The 7740-nt window shown below is 40.5% G+C and overlaps 1 protein-coding gene across 1 annotated transcript in view; it reads right to left on the reverse strand.

Moving 5' to 3' along the window:
- Positions 1-7740, reverse strand: part of LOC101855617 (CD109 antigen) — a gene marked incomplete at both ends in the record, with an annotated part of 20273 nt that overhangs the window by 9794 nt on the left and 2739 nt on the right. Inside the window, 6 exon segments of the mRNA XM_013090482.1 lie at positions 1615-1696; positions 2205-2381; positions 3788-3929; positions 4775-4903; positions 6280-6378; positions 7094-7207. Coding sequence (XP_012945936.1) covers positions 1615-1696; positions 2205-2381; positions 3788-3929; positions 4775-4903; positions 6280-6378; positions 7094-7207 — 743 coding nt within the window.

Raw genomic sequence — 7740 nt, forward strand, 5'->3', positions numbered from 1 at the left:
GTAAGCCTGAAGGAGTGGACAGAATTGAACGTAATTGTAGTTTCTGTTGTTGTAGTTTTTGCTGTTATTGTTGATAATAAGAACATTTCCTGATGATGAGATTGTTGCTGATGTTGTTGATATTGTTGTTATTTTTACTGAGGATAATATTGTTGCTGCTGCTGTTGTTGTTGTTGTTGTTGTTGTTGTTGTTGTTGTTGTTGCTGTTGTTGTTGATATTGTTGTTATTTTTACTGAGGATAATATTGTTGCTGCTGCTGTTGTTGTTGTTGTTGTTGTTGTTGTTGTTGTTTCTATTGTGATTTGTGTGTAAGGAGACATTCAGACAATCGTACTATTTCACGACAAAGGGATGCTCAATAATTGAACATAATAAATATAATAACAAGTTTTTTCTGGAGTTGTCAACTCAATAAATGGTTTTTACGTTGAAAAAAATGGTATAGGTTTAACGCCCCTATCAAAATTATTAGGTTATTTAGGGGCGGGACCTCCTGGTTTAACGTCCGTCTCCGATTCGACCGAGCCAAGTTGGAAGTTCGTGTAAAATGCCTTTTCCAAGGACACAACGTCGGACCAAACTGAGGCTCGAACCCCCGAACTCACAATCTCACGATTTACGTTGATCTTGTGAATTAGAGAGAAACACAACGCACGCTAAAAGCCATGTATAACTGGTCTAAAAGTCTGACACAAAAGTAAGAAAAGAATTAAAAAAAACGGGACACAAGAAAGAAGAACGATCTACCACGGGAAACTTCCAATTACCAACTCTTTTCTAGTTGTTTCAGCGAAATGTTTACGGCACTAAGTCATAATGTAGGCGCTAAAGATAAGAGGTGAAGTGATACAAGAGAACAACACACAAAGAAAAGGAAGAGGAGACATAAGTAAGGACGGTAGATATTTGGTCAAAAATAAGGAGCAAACCACATAATAGAGCCCGCAAACGTCTAATTATCAAACCTTGTCTTTTTTTAACAACGGTTGTGAACATGGTGAAAGAGAATAAGTTTAACGCCTCTATCAGCAGTGTTAGATTATCAAAGAGGCGGGACCTCTGAGTTAAACGTTCATCTCCGAAAGGACTGAGACAAATGGGAAATTCATGTAAGGTGTCTTTCTCAAGGACACAACATCAGACCGAGCTCAGGCTCGAACCCCCGAACCCGCAATCTCACGATTACCTCAAGTCCGGTAGCCTAATACGATGTGCCCATTGGTGGATCGTGTCGGTTTGCTAGCCAGATTGAGGGAATAAATCGGCTATCGTTGCACAAGCCGATCGCGCCCGACTCGTCGCCTCAAAACCAAACTACGCGTTTGTTTTGAGGCGACCAATAGAGCGATCATACCGACCCGACCAGACCCGATCTCATCCGCAATGGAAACCCGGTATAACCACTAGACCACCAACGCCACTAATACAGGACGCCCACTACAGCTGGGTCGGGCCGATCGCTCGACTCAATCGCCTGAAACTGAAAACAAACACGTTTGTTTTTGAGGCGTTCGAGTCGGGTGATCGGCCCGCCAATCGGCCGATCCCTGCCGTAGTGGGGCACCCCGTATAACATAACAACTGACTGCTGTATCCCCCCCCCCCTCACCCACCACATGCTTCCAGAGGGGTCGTTGTTCCCGAAGGCGCTGAAAGAGTGGTCGTCGTGTTTGTAGGTCAGCTCACGCTGGTAGCCTGCAAAAAACCCAAAAACAACAAAACATTGCATTGAATTTTTTTTTAATGACGTAAAAAAACAAACCCCAAAAACAAACAACCACCCCTCCAAAAAAACAAAACAAAACAAAAAAAACCCAGTTTGGGGAAATTATACGTCTTTCTAAAATTATGTGTTATTATCGATTTTAGAGTCAAATATTATGTGAGTTTGTATTTAATTTTATTTTGCTCCTTTTTTTCGTATTCTAAATCTACAGCCGTTATCTCTCCTCCTTCTTGTCTTTGTATGCTACTCTCCTTTTACACATATAATCTGAAGCATAATAATATATGTGATTTAATAATGTTGAATGTGCCGCAAAACTCACACTTAAGCTAAAACTGAATTAATTGGGCTTTTTTTGGTCTCTTTTTTAATTTTGTAGCAGACCAATACATTCTTGAAATAAAAATGGAGCAAATGATCAAAATTAATGACGTCATTAGCATCCTCTCAGTTTCAAATCGTGCAAAGGGAGATTACCGCTCTCCATGAAGCTCAGGGCCTTGTCGGCAATGTCTCCGTGCAGTTTGTTCACGGCGCTCAGGTAGTCTGTGATGTATACATCCGGGGCCAGGCCCAGGAGGGTCTGCTCGCCACATCCGGTGGGCATGCGCAGTAGAGCGTCAAGTCCGGCAATGCTAGGTCCCATCAGGTCACCTGGAAACAGGGGAGATAAACAACATAACAAGATGGTGAAAGGGTGAAAGGGTGAAAGTGTGAAAGTGTGAAAATGTGAAAGGGTGAAAGTGTGAAAGGGTGAAATGGTGAAAGGGTGAAATGGTGAAATGGTGAAACAGTGAAAATGTGCAAGTGTGAAAGTGTGAAATGGTGAAACAGTGAAAATGTGAAAGTGTGAAATGGCGACAAGGTGAAAGAGTGAAATGGTGAAATAGTATAGGTTTAATGCTCTTATCAACACTGTTGGGTTGTTGAAGAGGCGGGGTATGTAAAAGGTAGGACCTCCGAGTTTAACGCCAATCTCAGAAACGACCGCACCAAAATGGGAATTTCGTGAAAAGTGTCTTTCCCATAGACAACGTCGGATCGAGCTGAGGCTCGAACTCCCGAAATTCGAAATCTCACCATTACGGATCTGGTAGCCTAACCACTCGGCCATGTACACACAACATAAAATGATAGTAGATTCCTTCTTTCTTGCTTCCTTTCTTTATGATTCTATATCTCTTCAGACCTTCTTTTTGTCGATTTTGTCTCTGTGCCTACGTTTGCTCAGTTGTTCACTTATTTATCAATGCATTCCTCTGTTTATGACCCCAAAAGCTGTTAAGAGACAATATAAACGTAAAGTCTGAAATGTTTCTTTTCATATTTTCATTACTGCATTCGTTTATTCATTAATGTTCACTTCTGATCATATTCCCGGTATGTTCAGTCAATCTTCAACTTATTTATTCACCCAATTACCGTACTGTATAGCTCCGTATGCACATAATTATACGAACGATAGTCACTTTCATTTAACTACAACCTTTCCACTGGAACGTTCATTCATCCATCCATTCATTCATTCCTGCACACGCCCATCCATCCATTTAAAGAGTACACGAAGAAAAACGATTAATTAAAGTCGCGAAATATAAATCTTGAGAATATCGGTTTTGAAGCTCGCCGCTTCTATCCTGCCCGCCGTTTCTGTAATATCTTATGTCAGGTAAGTTCCAATAGAAAGACCCACATGTTGTTTGACTCAACCCATCACACTGCCCCGGCCGGCTCTGGTGTAGCGGTTAGGCGCTTCGCTGTCGCTCTCAGGAGACTGGAGTGGGAAGACCTTTGATTTATCGAGTATCGCTTTCTTTCTGGTAGGATATTGTACCTCCGCTTTCAGCATGGGTTGGCCTTGGCAGGTCTTTCTGTTAGGACATTATACCCCTTTAATTCCTATAAAAATTATATCGTCTCTATCCCCCCTCCTTCTTTTTCGTGTTTTTTACTCCCTTGTAACACCTCTGATCTTCTGCACCTATTATTATATGCCCTTATTGTGTTGCAAGTGACGTAAAACTCTTACTTAAACTAACACCCTACAGCACTCAACTCACCGACAGCAGAGATTCTCATCAGCTCCGAGCCAGGCACGACATTGGGCGGCATGGACAAATCCACGATCTTGGTGAACGACGGCGTTTCTTTGGTCAGCTCCACCAGGACTGGGATGTTGAACTCCTTGGCGACTCCCTCGGGCTGAGGGTGAGTGTGGAGGGGGTGGGGAGGGATAGAGTTCGAGTCCCGAGTTTAATAGCATAATATCATTTGACCCACAACGGTCATTCAAACTATCGTATCTTATTGTTAAACGTCTTGGGGAAATGACTACAGATTCTCCTCATGTTTTCCAAGAATGTATCAGCCGATGAGATGCACTGGCGTCATTAAAGGTCATCAGATAAAAGAGAATAAAACTAGTGACCCCCGAGTCCCGAGTTCAACAGCATATTATTTGACCTCAATGTTCATTTAGACTTAGGGTTAAATGTTTTGGGACAGTGATTGCAGATAATGTTTTTAAAAAAATGTTTTACAAGATTCTATCCCCCACTGAGATGCAACGACGCCATTAAAGGTCACAGAATAAAAAAGAAGAAAACATGGTAAAAGGTAAACAAGTACTCATAAGAGCGTCTGTATCTTGTACTTAGATAAAGGTACTGTATTGTGCAAAGAGCTAAAATATACAAATAAATATAATTAAAGAAGAAAGGAAAAAATAATTAATATTATGTTATAGTCTTTAGTAAATATCTCAAAAAGAACACAAGTATGTTTGTATATAACATATATTTACAAATATACATGGGTACTTTTGATATAATATAATTATATATTATTATATATATATACCGTATATATGTCGTATATTTTCTCAAAGAGTACAACTAACTAAAGGCAAAGGGCACGGAATTTTGAAATTTCGAAATATCCCAGAACTTGTCTCCTAACGGTGTCATGATGAGACATGACATCATACATATGCCGTCACCTCCACAACGGTGTCATGATGAGACAAGACGTCACGCACATGTACTCACCTCCACGAGAAGCTGTTTCCTCACGGCGTCGGCAGCGCGTGTGGTCTGTGCCTTCACCTCTATGTCGATCTTGCCGAGTTCGTGAGGGACGATTGGGAAAAACACAGACATCCCCTCTCCTGCTTTAATCTGTGGGGAAAATGGTATGGATTTAGCGCCTCTATCAACAGGGGCAGACAGGGGGAAAGGATACTGGACAAGAAGACAACATTGCTAGGAGCAGCAAGAACAACAGACATCGTTTCTGCAACGTAAGACAGAGTGAAGTGGAGGTCCATGATCGTACACGCCAGTCGGCAAGGCACCGGATGATGATGATCATCATCACTATTAGGTTAGCTTAGAAGGGGGTCCTCAAAGTTTAACGCAGTCCATCTCCGAAAGAACCGAGCCAAGTGGGAATTTTGTGTAAAGTGCCTCTTCAAAGGACACAACGTCGGGTCGAGCTCTGGCTCGAACCCCCGACCCCACAACCTCAAGATTACGCGTCGGGTAGCGTAACCACTAGGCCACCGACGCCACGGTCTTAATCGTGTGGGCAGACAATGGTCGTTATGTTTTTACTGGTTTGTTGGAGTAGGTGGTTTAAGGAACTATCGACACAGATTCCTTGTACGTATCATTGGCATATAAAAGTAATACACATTCTTGATACTTTTACAAAACAGAAAGTTAGACTCCTTTCTGGAGCAGCAAATGAAAAATGTGGATGGATTTCAATTTCTATTACAATTTAAGATGAGAGTTATACTTAACACAAGAACTTGATTGTTAAATTTCTATTTTAAAAAATAGGACCGCTGTATTATTTTAATCTTAAAAATAAAAATAACGAATGGATATGTTTTGTATCTCCACAGATCAACATCGTAAAATATCTAGAAGGCAGCTGGTTTCATTCTGCCTGAGAAATAAAACCCAACTGGATGATATACGCCGTTGCAGAAAAACAGAGCTACTCAATGAACACAGCAATGTTTCTTCAAAAGTGAGATTTGAACGTAATGTTTCTTTATTAAGTTAGTTCCTGTTATTTTTATTTTGTTCATCCTACGTTCATAGTACAGTTCATCTGTATTCATCTATGTTGGTCGTTCTAGCTATTTATGAAGCATCATTTTTTGTGTCGCCCTTTTCATCCATTATCAACAGTATAATTGATTATTCTTTCTTTTCCTCTTTAACGTTAATAATATAATAATAATAATAATAATAATAATAATAATAATAATAATAATAATAATAATGATAATAATAATAATAATAATAATAATAATGTATACAGACTTATTATTCTTTCTCTCTCTTCTCCTTCCTTCCTCTCTCTCTCTCTCTCTCCCTCTCGCCTCCCCCCCCCCCCATCTCCCTCTCTCTCTCTCTTTCTCTCTCTCTCTCTCTCTCTCTCTCTCTCTCTCCCCATCTCCCCCTCTCTCTCTCTTTCTCTCTCTCTCTCTCTCTCTCTCTCTCTCTCTCTCTCTCTCTCTCCCTCTTTCTCTCCCACTCACCAGCACGTCTTGCACAGTGTCCTCCTGCTTCAACACCTCCAGTCCGTGTTCCTCAGCCAGCACAGAGAAGCTCTTAGACTGAGCCAGAGTCACACGAACCTGAAGAGAAAACAAACAAAAGAACATGCACTCCATCAGACACATCTGTAAACGAGCAATACAAGAAACAATGAGAAGGTACAATCATCAAGAGTATTGGTTGTTTTTGTTGTTTTTTTGTAACATTTTTACGGCCCTCTATGTACCCGAGTGGTACAAAAATATGACCCCAGGGGTGTTGGGATAAGGTTAAGTAAAGCGGTCATTTTGTATCCCCGGAGTTGTATTCTTCACATTTTAGAATACTTCTAGTGTGAATATCTCTTTGAAACTTTTAGTTTTTCACAAAAAATCATTTTGACACACTGCTAGGCTAAGCGTACGGATCGGATTGACGAGTAAATTTCCTCTTTGGAAAGTGGTGGCACGGAGTTCCCCACGTCGTATGGATACGATAGTAAAACACGACGTACTGATAGGGTTTCGGGCTTGACAAATAAACGCACGCAGAGACAGGAACAACGCCTCAGAAGTATTAAAACAGCAACAACATCAATTACCACACCAACAATAATAACAACAACAACAACACATACTTTGGAAAGTGGTGGCACAGAGTTCCCCACGTCATATGGATACGACAGTAAAACACGAGGTACGGATAGGGTTAAATGGTGGCACAGAATTCCTTACGTCGTGTGGATACTATAGTAAAACATGACGTACAGTTAGGGTTAAGTAAGTAAAGTGTTCTTTTATTTAACGTTTTCCTTACCTGAGCATCGTCGTTGAGATAGTTGAACACAATAGCCTGCAGGGCCAGCTGCTCACCATTGATCACGGAGTAAGGAAGGTTCAAAGTCACAAAGAATGGCCTGAACACTCGCAGCTGTGGGAAAATTATATCATCATTATTAGTAGTAGGCCTATGAGGTCACTTCATCCAAAAGGAGAGAATAAACGAATAATAAACCAATGGATGGGTTGAGAGATGGCCGTGCATGGGTTCATGCTTTCAAAGTAGTGTTTTACATTTTTATGAGCCTTTTTCTACATTTGAGCCTAAGTACTTTTATATTTATGTAGTGTATATATTGTTACGTTATGTTAAAAAATAGGCATACAGCATTGTTTAATATCATATAACTATTGCCGTGGTAACAGAAGCCGTATAGAATTACAATTTTTAAAGTTCTACTTTTCTGTAACTACTAATCCAAACTACATGCCTGGAAGGCCGAAACTGATGATTGACGGAGACAGATACGGATGATATTAGCTTTTTTAAACAAGAAATTGGCATCCAAGCACAGGTATTAATATCATGATCACCGGTGTCTGTCGCAGATCTGACACTTGATGATGATGATGATGATGATGATGATGATGATGATGATGATGATGATGATGATGATGATGATG

The sequence above is a fragment of the Aplysia californica genome, unplaced genomic scaffold (assembly GCF_000002075.1).
Source record: "Aplysia californica isolate F4 #8 unplaced genomic scaffold, AplCal3.0 scaffold01300, whole genome shotgun sequence".
NCBI lineage: Eukaryota > Metazoa > Mollusca > Gastropoda > Aplysiida > Aplysiidae > Aplysia > Aplysia californica.